The following is a 15,074-nucleotide window of genomic DNA, read 5'->3' as shown; positions in this document are numbered from 1 at the left end:
CGACTGACAAAACACGCTTGGCATGGACGGAGAAAAACGAGGAGGAAATCAAACAGCCGGCAGAGTCTCCGATTCAGACCCACAGTGAGGGGATCAGAAAGAAGCCCATCACACTCAAACAGGAGAGACCTCATCGGCACATAAAGCTGCCACAGAAATTAACTGACTATGTCCTTTAACTCTTTCACTCCCAGCCATTTTCACTGAAGCAACCCCCTTCGCTCCTGGCTGTTTTACTGGATTTTGACTGATTTTGCAAGGCCCACAGAATATTGTTTTATTGCTATAATTACATGGAATTATCCAAAAGAAAGATTAAAGTCGCTTCTTTTGTCAAGATTTTTTTTTTTGATATTTGTATCTGTTTCTGTTTTGCAGCAATTAGTATTAGAATATAGCTAAGTTTAATCCTTATTCACAAACAACTTTGGAAATGAGCTTGTTGCAACATGGCCCTGGTTGATCTCTTATACTCTGCTGCCACTTGCTGGCCGTTTTTGTAATAACTACCATTGCTTCAACCGTTCTCTGCAGTTCAGAGGCTGCATCAAAGCCTTCTGTATGCTCTAGCATAACAAAACGTAAAAATAAAAATAAAAGTTTAAATATGTGTATGGGACATTGGTAATATTTAAAATAGAACAAATGTATGTTTTTTTGGGGAGCAAATTAGTTAAGCGAACGGTCCATACTTGGGGGGGGGGGGGGGGGTCTCTCATTCAATTCCATAAATTGATTGAGAAAAATATATAGATGTTCAAGTACGGAAATGTGTTGTCAAGGGTGAGTAAGAAAAGTGATGTTTCCTAATGTTTCTAAGTCAAGAAAATGTGCTAATTGCGAGCCATGTATATTTTCTTTTAAGGGGAGATGTTTCTAATTTTGTTATTATAGAGTTGTGAGTTTCATTGGGTGTTATAAAATGTTGACGCCATTAACAGAATGTGACTGCAGGGATAGGAGTTCACCAGGCGAGGGCGCTAGGCACAAGAGAAGGTATTGGTAAGGAGGCGGAAGTGAAGAGAATAAAGGAATGGATGGATGTCAACTGACGAGTGTTTGTTCAGCTATTATATGTGAGTCAAAATCCAACAGTAACGTTAGGTGCTTCATAAAGTTAATCTTAAAGTGGAGCTTCCACAAAAGTTTTTACAATAGCTCAAAATGTCCAAAAGGTGGCAGCACAGGAGAACACTGGAAACGATTAAAAGGGGCTGAATGCACTTGAACATTTATTGGGAGTGGGACATTTGTTGTGATCAAATGAAAACAACAAACGGCACATTAGCCGCATTAGTCAGCCATTTTCATCTTTTTATCGAGTTGATTGAACCACTCCATATTATGACTGCATCCGATGCTGCGAGGGACATGAGGTTTGTGCGTTGCGTTTGTTGCAGGCCGTGAACAACACTGAGAGCTTCTCACCTGCACGCCAATAACTTTTTACGGCTCCGGTGATCAAAGTCCAGCCAACTTTAAACCCGAGACCCGACCGTTGCCGCCGCTGAGGTTTGGATTGTGTGCCCGCCGCCCGCGCAGCTCTGACACGTTTTGTAGAGAATGCGTGCAGAATATATGCCAGGCAAAATTGGTCTGTCACAGTGTCACCGAGTCTAATGATGAGCGAGGAGCACATACACATTTCTAAAGTGACAAAGCCCTCACTGGAGCATCATTCAGGTCTGTTGCAGTACTGAGACTGACCTGCGAGAGGCAGTATGCTGCCATCCAGACTGACGCAAATTACAAATACGACGACGAAGATGCTAGGCGAGCTGTTAGCTTGAGTGGTGACCCTGTTGACGTGAATAACTTGGGCATGTATAAATCGTCTACCAGCTACATGAAAAACAAAACTACCATGAGATTTGGAACATGTTTAACATTTTGAACTGTATTCTGAGCAGATAGGGGAGGGAAAAGATCTTAACACTACAGGAAAATCAAGTGCTGTCGTGGCCAATGTTAGAGTAGACAATATTAAGTATTGTACTCTTTGCGTGTTCAATTAACTGAATGGTGAGATTCTGTTGAAGGAGTTCCTTTGCAAAGGTTTTAATTACCAGAAGCTTCTGGTCGCACATTTAAAGTCACCCAAACGGTGGTCCGTTCAAATGTGGCTCCCTCTCTCCAGCTTACATCGTTATTTATTTACAAAAAGGGTTCAAAAAAAGGTCAGCCCACAACACACCTGGTTACAACTGGATACAAGAGAATCCGTTCCCATGGGTATAAATCAGATTAAAAGAATACAATCACACATCGGCCGTCTCCTTCGGAAGAGACAGATACTAGACCCATACACTCCCTTATTTTCTCAGGAGTGTGAGACACATAAAAATGCTATTCATTTAGCCATACTGAGTTAACTAAATCTAAAACGACTAAAATATAATTTAAAACTAAAAACAATGTTAATAACTTAACACCAACAAAACCCTCCCCCCCAAAAAAAGAAATATAGACCAACAAAAGTTGGGTTGGATATTGGAACAGAAGTAGTTGCCTTTTCTTTATCCGTATGACTGAAGCATTACGCGTGGGTGGCAAATTGACCGCGATGGGGACAAGTCACTGTTGTGACAAAGCTCAACTCAGACTAAGGAATTCAAGACTTTGGGACATCAGTTGTCCAAGACTAAGGGACTAGCTTGAAATTTGAAGGTTTAAGACTTGCACGTGCATGACTTGAAACCATCTCTGGAAATCAACATGTTTTCTTTGTTAAAGACAAGAGAGCGTTGCTCAGACCCGTCGTAGTAACTGAGGCATTGTCGCAGGTGGTGAGCGCGGTCATGTTGAGTGTGTCTGCGGTCCGGCGTGCGACCTTGCAGACTCCAAACACACACTGGCTGCACTTTCCCCACTGCCTGCAACCCAAAACATCATCAGCATCTGCAATATGTTATTGGCTGAGCTCGCCATGCAGGCTTCTTGTCCGCTGAATTCGTAACAACACGAGCGCACGTTCAATACTGTTGAGGCGTCATGGACACCCACGTCGCACAGTCAACACTGCAGATCACATCCCACAAAAAGGGGAATTGAACAATAACTCATTAACTTATAAATTATGTATAATTGTCACTTTTTCTATCTCCATTTTTTTCCCCCAATACAACCCCCCCCCCCCCCCATACCAGTATCGGGAGCCCTCTCGATCATTTTACCTCAGGAGGTAGAATAGAAAATTGACATTAATTTCAGTTCATTTTAATGGAAAAAAATGTTAGGTCTTTCTCTAAAATTATTTGTCATTGTTTTGGGCTTTTTCCGCCAGGAAATTTTATGTATCAAAAGTGTTGTATAGTGGTATCGGTATTAGTGACTACTCAAGAGTTGAGTACTGGCCCTGGTATTAGTTTGAAAAAAAGTAGTATGACTTTGAGAGCTTGCGCTCTGGTGTGGCCTTGATGTGTCACTTATTCAATAGAAAATTCAAGTGATGGAAGAAATGCGTGCTGTGACCTAAATACAACCACCTGTCTGTCTGCCTGTCTCACTTGCTTTTCAAAAGCAGAGAGGCGGAACTTTGTCAACAGTTTGATATAGAAAGCAAGTTTTCACCAAGTGAAGAGATTTGAAAAATTACGAGCTGTTTGTTTGCAGGCCTCCCTACTGCTCCTCCCCCCACTCGGGTGACGAAGAGGTTAAGCCAGCCCCTCCATTTCTCTCTGCGCTGCTAGCAGTCTTGTCCTCCAGCCAGCTACACTCGTCCGCTTCACCAGGCATGGCCACATCCCCGCTTTAATCTGGCGTCCTCTTGCATGGACATTTTAGCGTGAACTTTGTCGCTGCCCCGTGTGTTCCATGCGCGGGGCCCGCCATGGCCAGCCCGAGCGAACAGCAACAGCAGCAGCAGGATTATTTCCGATCAGTTAGCAACGAGTCCACGACCTACATGATGGTTCCTACCGGGGGACCCAACAGCAACAGCAGCAGCAGCGCGGGGCGGCGGGAAGTGCCGTCCAAGAAGTGGGTGGCCTTGGTGGCGGCGGTGGTGGTGATCCTGCAGGTGGCCTCCACTACGGGGCTCTTTGTCTACCTGAACATGTCCATCTCACAGGTAAGAACTTTTTCAACTCCACTTCTTCCACTCTGTAGAACTGCTCGGGACATTTTTCTCTCCTGAAGTCATAATGAGAAGATTTCTCTCCCGACATTGGAGCTCATTTATGGAAATAATCACAGCAGCATGCTCCTTTCTCCACAGTAACAATGAAAACAAAATAACTTTATAAAGGTGGAGAGTCCATCTGGAAGCATTCTTGGTCTGACGCAAGAAAGAAATCAGAATGTGCCATTTTTGTATTCAATGTCAGGGCCTGAGCCCAGACACACACACACCCCTTATCCAAGCAACATTTCACACATCTCCGAAGATGAGCCCAGCTGCGAAAAGCTCCACGGTGGTCTGGCTGCGGAGGATGAGGACGATCTTGTTTTTGTCCTCGCACGTGACGCGGGCGCTGGTGATAAGACCCCAAAAGGAACGGTAGTACCAACAGCCTCTTTATCTTTATTATTCCAAGCGTATAGCGCTAATTTGCCAAAAGTCAAGAGGCGCAATGACACAATAAGCAAGTGACAATCAAGTGGACGGGTGCCGTCGTCTTCAGGAGTAGGTCTACACAAGAAACTTCTTCAAATAACAGTGCACATATTGTGTATTCAGCCCCAAACTTGTCTCATGAAACGCATGAGGCCTGAGCATGTGTGTTTGGGGGAATTCCCCCCTCGTTTGAATAAGTACCCCCCTTCTATTAACAAACAAGCGCAGCCAGTGGAGAGCAACAACACAGGACAAGGAGGAATTCTCCAGCATTGCCAGCAAACAAAGAAGGTGCCACCAAAGTAGACCAAATATAAATAATTTCAAGCGGACCCTGCCATAAATGAAACGGTGCTGGCAGGGGGGGTTTATGACTTCTGCTAACAATATAGATGGTAGAACAAAATGGTAATTTGTGGACACAAACACACAATTGTGACCATAAAATATGCACCCAAAATACAAATGTGTGCCTTGGTTGTCATTCCCATTCAACTTAGCCATCTAATCAGCTAAATGAGCGCACCTGGGAACGTTATGTCTATATAATGTGTGATTCCTGGACAGTTGGGTCAGCAAATGCAACGCACCTTCTCTAATCATGTCAGGTGTGCAACTTTTCTATAACGAGAACATAGAAACATGTGTATACTCTATCCAGCCTGTTTTCCCTGTTTCTCTCCACTAACACCTGATTCATGATCAGGATCGTTATCAGGCTTCTGCAAAGCTTGCTGATGAGCTGATCATTAGATTCAGCTGCGCTGAAGGTGGGAAACCACAGGCTGGATAGTGGCTCTCGAGCAGCGAACTTGGCCACCCCTACCTTGTAGGAATGCTTATTAGCGCATGCGTGTGCGCGCGTAATGCTGTGTGTGTCCGTGTGCGTGCTATCACTTTGTTTGCTTCCTTCTCAGTCAACAAGTCCTGATAAAGGCTCTCAGCGAGAATTACAGCGCTTACGCCTGGTGCAAATAAGTGCAATTGTCACTTTGTGTGGGGGGTTGGCGTTTGCAAATGTGTCAGGTGGCACAGCCAATCACGTGAAGTGAGTGTTTGGAGCGATCAAGTCAACTTTTAGCAGACATACGGCTGGAACCGTGTTAAAGTGGATAACATCCAACAAAATAGCAGTTTGGACTGCAGAGAGAAAGTTGATTCGCGAAAACAGAAATAAATGCCAGGAGTGGCCTATAAATATGATAAGGAATAGTATCAGGAATATTATTTGTTTGTTTTCACAATAGAGTTCTGAGTTTTGATTTTGACTTTTGAGGTCTGCACAATAAATGTTCTCAAATTACATTACAGTACAGCTTATCTTTAAAAAAAAAAAACTAATTTAGTTTTGCTTCTTGACAAGATTATGCAGTTTGCTGTTATACACAATGTGATTTTAAGAAATAAAAACTCGTGATTAAAAATACAACAAAGAAAACCAATTGTTCGTTATATTGTTGTATTCTTACTGTAAACCCTCGCTTCAGGTCCCTGTGATTTATTTTTATTTTTTAAGTGCGCCGCAAAATTGGAAAGTTGCTTCAAATGAAGTCATTGTCTCTGCAAAGAAAAATATTTCAAGCCTTGAGGGGGCACATTTTCAGGTTATGTGAGGCTATCATGGCATGTATTGTACTAGGTACTCCATCGTTAGCGGTGAAAGATTTTGCATTGTTTGCAAAGAGCAAAAATTCCCTTTGCAGCACGTCGATTGTGTCAATCAAAATAGCCCTGACCCGTTTGTCGACTATTTCCTCGTCACTTACCAGAAGTGTATATAAAAATAAAAAGAAGTGTATGCCGACCTCTGGCCTTGCGCGTCAGATATGAATCGTTATCTTGATAGCCATAAAAGAACTCCGCCCTGCATCTCCATCAAAACAGGACAGAATCTAGGGCAGCGTGCTGACAATGGCGGGTCATAGGTCACAATGCCGAGGCCCAGGAGTGGTCTCATTGCATATGTGTGTATGCTCACACGCACGCAGGTGCACACAAAAGACATCTTGAGACCGGTTTGTCCGCTCACTACATTCCTGAGTCGCTGGAGCCTCGTTAAACACGCGAAGCAGACGCACGTGCGCGCCACATGAAACGACTCTACTGGGATTTGAGCACGCAACACGCACTCGTCCGACAGCTCGTTACGGGCACTGATGGTGAAGTGCCACTAGTGGCTCTCCACAGTCAAGAAAGAAAACCGACAGGCTTAGCCAACAACTTCCAACGACTCAAAACGTTTACAAGTCAAAGTTGACAACTATTTTTAAGGTTCTCTGTTGCGCGTGAGGACTTGTGTCTTGCAACAGGCGTGTGCATGACGCAGCCGTGTTGGACCTCCTCCCAAGTTTGCTTTCACTTCGACACTTGAGCTTCTCTGTCTTTGGCCAAAGTGATTTATGCTCCGAGTCCAGCTGCAGCCACATGTGTCTGTTCTCCCCATCCAGCCTGCTTTTGGTTGGCCTTCGCTGGACACCAAAACCCCCAAAGTATATCTTTGAGGGCTTCTTGGAAAGCGCGCTGCAAACTGTGCATGTGTGTGTTTGGCAATGCACATCTCTCATTTGAGAGGATTAGCGAGAGTTGAGAGGGGCCACGTAACTCAAATCCAGCAGGCCAGAGGGATAGACCAGGCAAGGACTCTAAATTTAGACGTGCACGTTATTGCACACACACAAATACACACAGGGTGGGAACAGTAAGGTATTGTTCCCGATTTCCTGAGAGCACCTCCATCCAGCCTTCATGTGAGCTCGTTTGCTCATGTTGCCATGGAGACGTCCCGTCAGCATGTGGGTAAAAAGTATCCCATTGGTAGGTAAAGGAATGGCTAGCTGAGTTTTGCGCAGCTTACAAGAGGAAGAAAAAAAATATCTGGCCACTGCCACAGACCGAAGTTGTCTCCCAGGCGTTTGATGGGAAAAGTAAATGAGGGAAAAACTCCCAGACAAAGTTGGAAGAAGTGGTTTGGCCCCAGCCACAGTGCGCTCACGCGTCGTATGCTAACAGCGCCAGCGGAAATTTTCAGTGGCTCCAACCAATCAATTGGTGGTCAAAAGATGAGCCATCATTGTCGTGAATTTTAGGTCAGAAAAATGCAAACCAAAACGCAAATAAAAAATCCGTTCTGCTTGAGTGGGTCCCCTAAAATGATGTGACAGGCCACATTTGGCCCCCTGGCTGCAATTTTGACACCCAGTGTTACTGCTTTTTCTTGAATGTTCTGTTTAGACAGGCGTGATCACGGCCACCGCCTTTCCCACCATAGATCAAACCCTCCCCGCTGGCCTTGTCGAGGTGAATGGACGCTGCACGCATGGAATAACAATTGGGAAGCAGGGAGACTGTTCTGGCGTAGCCTCCCACCCCATCCCTCGAACTGGACTCCACTGTCAGCACTTTTTGGTCAAAAGATGAGAACATAAATGTTTCCAGTCAATACACCTGTTTTGCGTTAAGCGCCTCAAGTAGCGCTAGCGGCACACGCTGCTCATCCGCCGAATTAGCACAGCGGGGAGGCTGTTGTGAGACAAAACAGCACATTTGAACGCTTCTTGAGCACGACAATGAGGCGAGTAAAGTACCAGAACTGCGGCTCACCAGCGCTTCTCAATGAGCTCATGGGAAAAGTCCAAGCAGCACAATTGAGTTGAAACTTTTTAGCCAACCATCAGGCAAGCTTGAAAGAAGTCGCTTGTCACAAGACAATCGCAGGCTGAATATGCAGTGAAGAAAAGTCTTGCGTTTCGCTCACATACAACGTGAATGTCATTAGAGCCGACGAAGGCTGAGTCACTTGCACTGACTCTCCTTCGAAGAATCTTTCCCGTAAACCCGTCAACCCCCACTGCGCTGACCCAGACAGAGCAAAACATGAAAAGACATGAATGAGAAGAAAACCAAGTGTGTTATCTTTGTTCACGCTGGCTCAGCGCGGTCGTTAGCCGCGCTCTCGGACCGGGGCCGAAGCATCATGGGGGGTGGGGTGGGGGGGAGAGTTTCTCAAGTAACAAAAGACAGAATTGTAAATGATAAATGACAAAGTCACATGTTGACTTTAGTGGACTTTTCCTCAATCTGTTGTCCAGGTGATGAATAATGTTTCTTTTTTTTGTGTGTGTTGTGCGTGCAGGTGCGCAGTCAGGGGGTGACGGAGGAGCTCAAATGTCTGAGTTTACTCAACGCTCTAGACCAGGACATCCCAGAGCAGCTGGCCAAGCTCCTGGGAGAACCTTGCATCAAGCTGGCCGAGGGCATCAAAGCCTACATCTCCAAGGTAATGTCAGCGTGGAAGGATTGATGTGGGAGGGGGGGAAAGGAGGGGGTGGGTCGTCCGTCGGCACAGAACAAACCTGATATGCGCTTGATTTCAAAATGACAAATCCCCGCAGGCTCTCAGTCAAACATCCCCTTTACGGAAATCTACGTGACAAGCTAATTGGAAGCGCTAACGCTGCTAGCTTGTTTTGCCTCCAGCGTTGTCTTAACTGCTGACTGCAGTCGAATGAAGATTGTTGTTCTCCTGTCAGGCTGCCAGCTATGACTCACACATAAACACCATTGACCTTCTTTTGGCTTACGTGTGCGTGTGTTTGTTTTCATACAGTTCTTCAAATCAAGTATGAATGCTCTTGAGAATTAAAGGAGGGGTGCTTTGTCATGTCAAATGTAGACCAATCAGAGGTCAGCGAGGGCTGAATTCAACCTGATGCTATTTTTAGATTTGATGAGAGAGCGCGGACGGCGCCGACACACGATGATAAGGCTTTCTTTTCAACTCGTTTGGTTAGAACGGAACTTTCCCGACGTGTGCGAGTGGAAAGACAGCAAGTGGAACTCTATTGAAGGAAAAAATAAGTGTCGTCCCAAGGAAAGTAGCTAACAGGAAAGGCTGTGGAAGTTCAATATTTATGTTATCTACTTTCAATCAGCGCGCACGCCTGCAGCACTTTCACACAGTGAAGGGCTCAACACTGGTGCGGAAAAAAGGTTGGGCTCTCTAATCCACAACTTGCACAGTTCTTCATTACCTTTGCAACAAGGTCACATATCAGGCATGTGGCACAGGGGCAGAACCAAACACAGATTGTTATACGGGGCCACGTGCAAATGGACCAGAGCGATCAACACAACAAAGGTTGCAGGGAAGCAGCATGGGAATACACAACATCAGTGGGAGTCCGTTTTCACCTTTTGCCAAATGCTTCGTCCCCTTCACGTCAGCCTTATTTGTTTTTCCACACCAGACAGAATAGGAATTATAAATAAAATTCAGCATCCAGTCAAACCTCGGAATTCATCAAGACAGGTTTTTCTACAGTCACAAACTGAATCTTCTGAGTTTTTATTAGCTTTCCCAGAACCCGCCACGTGAAACTCCAAAATGATTTCCTTGATGAGAAAAAGCTTTTTGTGCATTCCTGCTTCCTCCTCCGATTGTCATGAAACTCTGTTGCAGTGCCTTATGAATCATCAACCAGCCCCCCCCCCCTCCTCCCACAGACTCTCTCACCCACACAGGGCGAGCCAGCCCAGGCCTGTTGAGGGCAAGCAGCGTATTCAAGTATTGGGTTGCAGCCCCCACTAATCTGCAGGAGAAAGGTTCCTTCATGTGCCTGCTTGTCGCTCGTCCTGGCGTCCCAGCCTTTTCCCTCTGTCCACCATCCTTCCCAATCCACAATCGACATTTTTTCTTACCGAGCTGACGAGAGCGTAAAAAGGCAAAGTTTGCTTCCTTGCAGTTCACCTGACCGAAAGCCGCCAGCGGCACTAAATCTGGCAAGTCGTAAACCAGCGCGCGGCAGCTCCTTTTCACAGCTTGTATTTACGAGCTTGCTGGGAGAAGTTGACCTCGCTACATCAAGGAGTTTGCATGTCCTCCAAACGGAAGACCGCAGCGGACGCCCCAAAAAGCAAATGGCGGCTTAATTGGTAATTTCGTAGTCGTAATTTGGGCCTGCGAGAGCTTTGTATGCTTTTTTTTTTGTTATTGAAGCTGAAAAGGTTTCAGGATCAGAAACGCAAAGTTGAAAGACTCATCAGTTGAAAAAAACAGCAAGGGAAGGAATGCAGAGTTTTGCTGTTATCCTGCTGCAAGAGTTGCGCTGTCATGTTGGAGCTGCAGATCCAAGCGCAAAGCTTGGGGGAAATAGTCATCTGCTTTGTACTGAAATTCTTTGTCTTCTTCGGTTGGCATGCATCCGTGCCGACAAGGAATAAATGGTTGCCACATGCTCAGGAAGTCCCGTTGCATGAGGTTAGGAGGGCACAGAATCTAAGAATTGAGAAATATCTGTGAGTGTGTGAACTGAATTGTTAGGCATGTGTCTTTATCATTTAGTGGGGACCTCAAGATCATGCCGCTCATGTGTGGTAAGTCTGATGACCTGAGCATATTTGGCTTGCCAGGTGGGCAACCCTGCTGGGAAGCTCGTTTACCTAAAGCCAAACTGTAGACGGGCTTTTACTTTCTGCACCTGGACTTAACACCTCTGCTAAATGTCCGTTTGATGACTTGGGAAGTTGGTAACATTTCTTCATAAACTTTGACGAGTCGATGACGTGTGACCAATTTTGGAATTCGCTCAGGATCAGATGGAATGGAAGGAGGCAAACTGTTGGATAGTGTTCACATCCGAGCGCAGCTTCCGTCTTTTGGTGACTGATTTCACTCTCTGGGCCTCTGCTAATTACCAGTTAAGGCTTGTGAAGACAGACCTGCCGCTGTGGAATCAGACGAAGCCTGGCGGCCCACGAGAGGATGAAAAGCTCATTTGTTCGCACAAAAACAAATGTGCTGCCAATTTTCTCCTTTTTTCCTCACGGGTGAGGAGCCAATTTTCTGCTCTCAGGACCCCGAGGAACGCAAAACCCAGACGGACATGCTCCGCTGAGCGAGACCGTAGACTGCACAAACATGTGGAGGAGGCCGGTGAGCACAAGCCGGGATTCTAGCGTTCATACCTCCACCAAGGCCAATTTGTGGAAAGCAGAAGGATCGGTTCCTTGACTCCATTTTGTTTTTCTTTGTACTACATGCAGTTCAACAGTTAAGTATCTGTCCAAAAAGCCACTCGGGTTGAAGTTTGCTCCCTCCTACCCGAGAGGCCACTTGACCACCAATTGTAGTCCAGGTGTACTTTGGATGCACACGTCAAAAGCCAGAAGCATCGAGTGCAATTTTCTGCGGAGGAAACCGGCCAGCTGCTAAAACCGCCACCTCAGGTCACCATTAGCTCACTTCTCACCCATCACATTCCGCATTTTAGGGCCTTTCAGGGAGATTAATAGCAGGAGGGACTCCTAAGCGCTAACATGGGAGTAGGAGGGAAAACGGACCGAAGGAACAACTAAAGATCCATCAGGAATGTCGGAGGTGAAAATGAAACCGATGCGAAAGAAGGTGAGCGTCCACTGCACTTGGAAGTTGACGGAGCGAGCGGGAGAGAAGAAACAGATGGCGGCCAGCGGAGAAGACGTGCGCCACATCAAACCGCCGTGGAGTCGGATATCACAGAAGGGGGAAAAAATAGACTTCACACAACTTGTCTACCAAGCATGATTTATGCACGCTAATGAAAGTCTGTCTTCGTCTTTCAGGTGACCGAGAACATCATCTCCAAACAAACCTTTATGGGTGAGCATATGCACGCACGCGCACGCACGCACACACACGCATGCACACACACGCATGCACTTTCTTTCTGAGTTTGTTGTACCCCTGCTGTATCTTCACTTAACTAGTGGCCAGAACCATGCCTCGCAGTTTCAACAACACAGGGTCAAAGTTCTTGAGCTCAGTTGTCCAAAGGCCCTCGGCCCACCTGACCCTCCGGGACACCACTTCACAAGGTGAGTACTTGGCATCGGGACTGGCATCTTTACACCAGATGAGATCTCACTTGACTCTTCAGCAAACTAGTGTTAATTTCGTGAACAAAAACTAAACAAAAACATTTCCGTCAACACACATTTTTCTCCGGACTAAAACTAGATTTGACTAGACTAGACTAAAACCCCCATTAATAAACTATCTGGGACTAGGGATGCACGATAATGCTATTTTCATTTGCAGATGTTGATAACCGATAAGTAAGCCGATAATTGTTTGCAAAATTAACTTTACTACAAATATACTTTCGAGTCCTACTGTAAGTCTAACATGTCCAAATCCATAGAAACATTGTGTAAAGCAGCGCAAAGCTCTGCTTCAAAGACAACCAGCAACTCATTTTGAGTTTGCCAAAACAAAACAGCCATGTTTTTAAAATGTAACAACAAACTGCGAGGGTAACATTTTTGGAGAGACAAAGTAAAGAAAGCCCACACTGGCGACTGCCATCTCGCCATGATGCATCTTCTGTGAACACGAGGTCGCGCGCATTTTGACATCACAAATATGCGACACTGGCATAGGAGAGGGGAGGGGTTGAGGAGTAAGGCACAGCCTGAGCCACAACAGATGGACCAACATGGCATATCTATTATTACCGGCGGATTTCTTTATTATCTGGTTTATTTGTATGACATCAAATTGGTTGATCATAACCGATGTTATTGTGTATCCCTAACTGGGACTTAATCAATATGCATTTTTGTTGACTAATGAAGACGAGATGAAATTGCACTTCAATTAATAAAAACTGGACTAAAATTTATGGACATTTTAGTTCATGAACAAAGACGAGACGAAAAATTCTATGATTTCGTAAAATCCTGTCTCTGCTAATCTGTCACTGTGATATTGTCATGTGACACACAGTGACACACCCTCTTTCCAATCTGCGTCGAGCAAGTGCAACATGCGCAAAAAAAAGAAGTCAATTAGTTTAAACGTAGCAGTAATTTAATGGCTGCAACATTCCAACAATAATGTTCATCTAACCGCTAACTAATGCTGGCTAATTTACTAGCTCGTAGCATAGAGCCATAGTAGCCACTTAGATATAATATATATTGATATACTATAATTGTGTGTGGGAAGTTGTTTTTCATCAAAAAGATGAGAGAAAATTTGATGTGAAATAGTTTTAGATCCGAAATGTTCAACATTTATCTGCTGACAAAAAAAGTATACAGGGGTAAAATGATTGCCCTGATTAAAACGGTGACCGTTTTTGTTTAAAGTTATGTTCTCTTGGACTAAAATAAAGACTAAAATGCTCGTTGACTAAATAAAAACAGGATGATGTTGACTAACGAGCATGATTGAAACTGGACTAAAAGTGAGAAAATGTCTGATCAAAATAACTACTCCAAACAGGGTACCCTCAGCCAGGACTCCACCAGTCCTGCCGCCACGTGGTGCGCTCGTGGGCCAATAGGAGCTTGGGGGCTCACCTGCACAACATGACCCTAAACAACGGCAGGCTACGAGTTCCCCAGGACGGCCGCTACTACCTGTACTCACAGGTGAGCGTCCTTTTACTTCCCGCCGTGTAGCCTTCCTGAACGTTACCAAAATGAGCCGCCCTACACGTTGGTTCCAGGTGTACTTCCGGTACCCGTCGCCCGCCACCGCCGAGGTGGACCAGCGCAGCGTCAGCCACCAGCTGGTGCAGTGCGTCTACAAGAAGACCTCCTATCCGAGCCCTATTCAGGTACGGCCGACCCGCTTGCCGTGTAAAACCTCGCTGACGGCATCTTTTTCTTCTCGTTAGCTCCTGAAGGGCGTCGGCACCAAGTGCTGGGCGCCCGACGCGGAGTACGCCCTCCACTCCGTCTACCAAGGGGGACTGTTTGAGCTGAGGGCCGGCGACGAACTCTTTGTTTCCGTCTCGTCGCCGACTATGCTCAACGCCGAGGATTCCTCCAGCTACTTTGGCGCCTTCAGACTGGATCTCTGAGCGCCGGTGTGACGGATTAACCGGAGAAAGACTGAGGTCCGGAGGTCGAGTTGCCCCACTTTTGTTCGGAAGGAAGGCGGGAAAATGTTCTGACAATTTGTTTGAGCCAAAGCAAACCACTCGGGTGGCAGAAGACGAGGTTGCTGCTGTACATGTTTTGATCCTCCGGGAAGGATTTTATTTGATTTATTTTTATTTTATTTTAGTCTGCTGCTTGTCTTGTTGGGGAATCCTAAGTTTTGGACTCCGGACCGAAGAATGTACAGACAATAAAACGTTGAAGGAATGCGGAACAGAAATCACATGCCAGGACAATTGCGTACATACAAATCAGTGAAGGGTGGTGATACGAAAAGTAATCCATGTGTACGGCCACTTGTTGTTCTCACTGACAACTTTGTAAGGGAGGACAGTGATGAAGAGGAGGAGGAGACTGAGCCAGACGACGAAGGGAAAAAAACAACTAGGTCGAGGCTCACCAGCAGCCGCCGGACCAGTTTAGCCTTGTCTTTCTCCTTGCCGTATAAATACAACACCGATGACGTACCTGGTCTTTCCTGCATAACCAACGTGGAGCATTTGCACAAGTTTCACTTAAGTTTACATTTTGTACACAAATCAAACCTTTGGATGATGTCCAGTATTCAATAAAGCAAAAATATGTTTTCAAAACA

The 15,074-nt window shown here is 45.6% G+C and overlaps 1 protein-coding gene across 3 annotated transcripts; it reads left to right on the top strand.

Moving 5' to 3' along the window:
• The first annotated feature begins 1,023 nt into the window (after window positions 1–1,023).
• Window positions 1,024–15,074, top strand: tnfsf10l (TNF superfamily member 10, like). 3 transcript variants are annotated; one of them, XM_086059031.1, is made up of 9 exons: window positions 1,024–1,076; window positions 1,401–1,512; window positions 3,613–4,069; window positions 8,688–8,831; window positions 12,155–12,191; window positions 12,299–12,406; window positions 13,818–13,966; window positions 14,044–14,154; window positions 14,215–15,074. In XM_086059031.1, the coding sequence occupies exons 3-9, from the start codon at window positions 3,830–3,832 to the stop codon at window positions 14,398–14,400; spliced, it is 975 nt and encodes a 324-aa protein (XP_085915157.1). In that variant the 5' UTR covers window positions 1,024–1,076; window positions 1,401–1,512; window positions 3,613–3,829; the 3' UTR covers window positions 14,401–15,074. The 3 variants fall into 3 exon arrangements, with proteins under 3 accessions (XP_085915157.1, XP_085915158.1, XP_085915160.1); XM_086059032.1 differs by lacking the exon at window positions 1,401–1,512 and having other exon boundaries at window positions 1,026–1,076; XM_086059034.1 differs by lacking the exons at window positions 1,024–1,076; window positions 1,401–1,512 and adding an exon at window positions 1,254–1,376.

This window comes from Leptonotus elevatus, chromosome 17 (genome assembly GCF_054856555.1).
Source record: "Leptonotus elevatus isolate MCC_2025b chromosome 17, RoL_Lele_1.0, whole genome shotgun sequence".
Lineage (NCBI taxonomy): Eukaryota > Metazoa > Chordata > Actinopteri > Syngnathiformes > Syngnathidae > Leptonotus > Leptonotus elevatus.
The sequence above is the reverse complement of the archived record's forward strand: the minus strand, read 5'-3'. Positions and strand labels throughout refer to the sequence as shown.